This window comes from Sinocyclocheilus rhinocerous, unplaced genomic scaffold, assembly GCF_001515625.1.
Source record: "Sinocyclocheilus rhinocerous isolate Xijiao unplaced genomic scaffold, SAMN03320098_v1.1 scaffold615, whole genome shotgun sequence".
Lineage (NCBI taxonomy): Eukaryota > Metazoa > Chordata > Actinopteri > Cypriniformes > Cyprinidae > Sinocyclocheilus > Sinocyclocheilus rhinocerous.
In genome coordinates, this window is record NW_015631049.1 from 2,199,323 (window position 1) to 2,201,760 (window position 2,438).

The 2,438-nt window shown below is 38.1% G+C and overlaps 1 protein-coding gene across 8 annotated transcripts in view; it reads right to left on the reverse strand.

Moving 5' to 3' along the window:
* atp8b5a (ATPase phospholipid transporting 8B5a) overlaps nucleotides 1–2,438 on the reverse strand; it is a 33,386-nt gene that overhangs the window by 16,999 nt on the left and 13,949 nt on the right. For all 8 annotated transcript variants that reach the window (XM_016553932.1, XM_016553937.1, XM_016553936.1 and 5 more), the window contains 5 exons: nucleotides 1,694–1,766; nucleotides 1,485–1,555; nucleotides 1,218–1,300; nucleotides 420–578; nucleotides 72–160 (listed from right to left, as the gene is read on the reverse strand). In XM_016553932.1, the coding sequence (XP_016409418.1) occupies nucleotides 72–160; nucleotides 420–578; nucleotides 1,218–1,300; nucleotides 1,485–1,555; nucleotides 1,694–1,766 (475 nt within the window). The remainder of the gene's footprint in view (nucleotides 1–71; nucleotides 161–419; nucleotides 579–1,217; nucleotides 1,301–1,484; nucleotides 1,556–1,693; nucleotides 1,767–2,438) is intronic.

The window sequence follows — 2,438 nt, forward strand, 5'->3', positions numbered from 1 at the left end:
ACATGTACATACAGTTTATATATATACATAAAGGTGGAGCATATCTTGACGTGAAAGAGCATTTAACTTACAAAGAGCACCAGTACATTCATAAGTCGATCGATGCTCGTCCTCTTAAATGTGCTTTTTCCACAGTTCTGCATCAACTTAGTCTCTGGGCCTGAAGACATAACATATATATGAACCAGAACACTCCTCCTTCAGGAGAGCAAGCCACTATAATGATTTCAATCATAAATCCAGTATGTTATTAATTTATAGTCAGTTTTTGTCTAGTCTATTTAGTCTATGGACTAGCAAACCATTTTACACCCTCAAAAGCATACACCAGACACATTCTCTGTAGTAATAAAGAAGAATTGAACTGGGACACCAGACAGCTCCAGACCACACACCATACATCTGCTTGAATTTATTACCTGCAAACAGCACAAGGCCAAAACACCAGTCAGTGTTTCTGAGCGTGCAGCCCCTAAGTAGGACCCGCTCATTGTCCAGCGAGTATTTCTGCGAGTCGAACGTCAGCGTGCCCGTAAAGCGATCCAGACGGTTGTTAGGAGGCTCACAGCACACCTCCCCTGAAGAAAGCACAGAGAAGACCAGAGGAAAATGTTATTGCTCAGAAGTTGAGAAGATTTAGGAGTTCTCAGTTACATTTCATTTATATTAACTTTTTTTTGTGAATTGCATAGCTCAGAAAATTTGCTCTTGGAAAAATTTGATACGTTTTGACTTTTGTTAGCAGACTTTAATGTCAAACTGAATGAATGGAGAAGCGGGCCTTCCGTTGTGGTGATGGAAGTCCGTTGTTGATTGGAACATCCGGAGACTGCAATGATGGAGGAGAAACTTGTGGTGGCTGTCACGGGTTACCCTGAGCTGTATTTTTTGTAAGTTTCTGCTAATATGACAGTTTACTTAACAGCAAACCAAAGATTTTAGAGCGCTTGTGCTGTAATCCTTGATTAGACTGACAGGACAGCTGATTTGGTGATTGCCTAGCAGCGCACTGCTCTTTTCTAAATTAAAAAAGTAAACCAAAAGAAGGCAGTGCGGTGCACCTCGTGTTTTCAAACCTGAAAAACATGTTCTGTCTGATCGGGGCCTTACAGGTATGGAATAACTTGAGGGTCAGTAAATGATGACAGAATTTTCATTTTTTGGTGAACTATCCCTTTAACTAGAGCAAGGAATTCTCTCTCTCTCTTTTTCCTCACCATTGAATGCAGCCAAAGCCTCTAAATTGTCCCCCATGTCTCCTGTTACAGTCAGAGCCTGTTTAACCTTCAGGTTGGTTTCTCTGTGTGAAAAACAAAAAAAAACTGTACAAAAACACAATTTTAAAACAGTATTTTAAAAAACCCACAGGATTCATTGTGTACTTCACATAAGATATTTCAGCTTCATAAAACAACACAAATGTATTTAATATAGCTGCACATACATAAAAAAAACAATCCCTCTATTGTGTTTCTTGTACTCACCCATCCAGCTCCGCAGTCTCAATGTAGACTAAGTTGAGAGGTTCGCTGCTGGACAACAGGAACAAATCTGCCTGTGAGGAGGATACAGAGAGACAAGGTGATGTTAATTCAATATTAATATACATCTGATCCTAAATCTTTAAGTAAAGATATGAAGTTTAAAGTTACAGGTAAATTTAATATAAATCTAAATCTGTCAAATGTATTACCGTGACAAACTGGTTATTCTCCAACTGTATGATGTCTCCCACTTGCACATTCATCCATTTCTCACTTATCAGTCTATTATGAAAGAGAGAGAAAAATTTACGTCTACTACAAACCACACAATTCTGATTACAACACAACAGTTGCAACACTCAGGGTGTGTGGGTCACATGTTTCTATTTAACTCAACATAAATTATGAAAATACATTCTTGCTGAGCTTGATACTGACAAGCTTTAAATATGATGAGGGACCACCTGGACATTATTTAAAAAAAATAGAAATATGAGGCATCATTCTAGCAGCCATTTACTCTGTCTGTGTGTGCGTGTGTGTGTGTGTGTGTGTGTGTGTGTGTGTGTGTATGTGTGATCTAAAAACATGAGAACAGGTCACAACAACAGGAAGAACCTATCTGTGTGTCTACAGCTGTGTCCTGTTGTGATTGATGTGATTGTTTTGTAGTTAGTTAAAAATCCTAAGTATTCCAGATTAAACCAGAGACAAATGAGAAGAAAACATTTACTAAATCCCACCTTGGTTGTTTTTTGCACCCCTTTTGCTCTAAACTCAATTTGTGTAAAGAATATAGGAAATATAAAACTACTTGTTGGTAAACTATTGAACCTACAACAGCTCTGATTGCATTTGGTGTCATGTGAATTTCTTGTGTCAAGGTCAAGGTCATGGTTTATTTATATAGCACCTTAAAACAACACAGATGTTGACCAAAGTGCTTCACAAGCA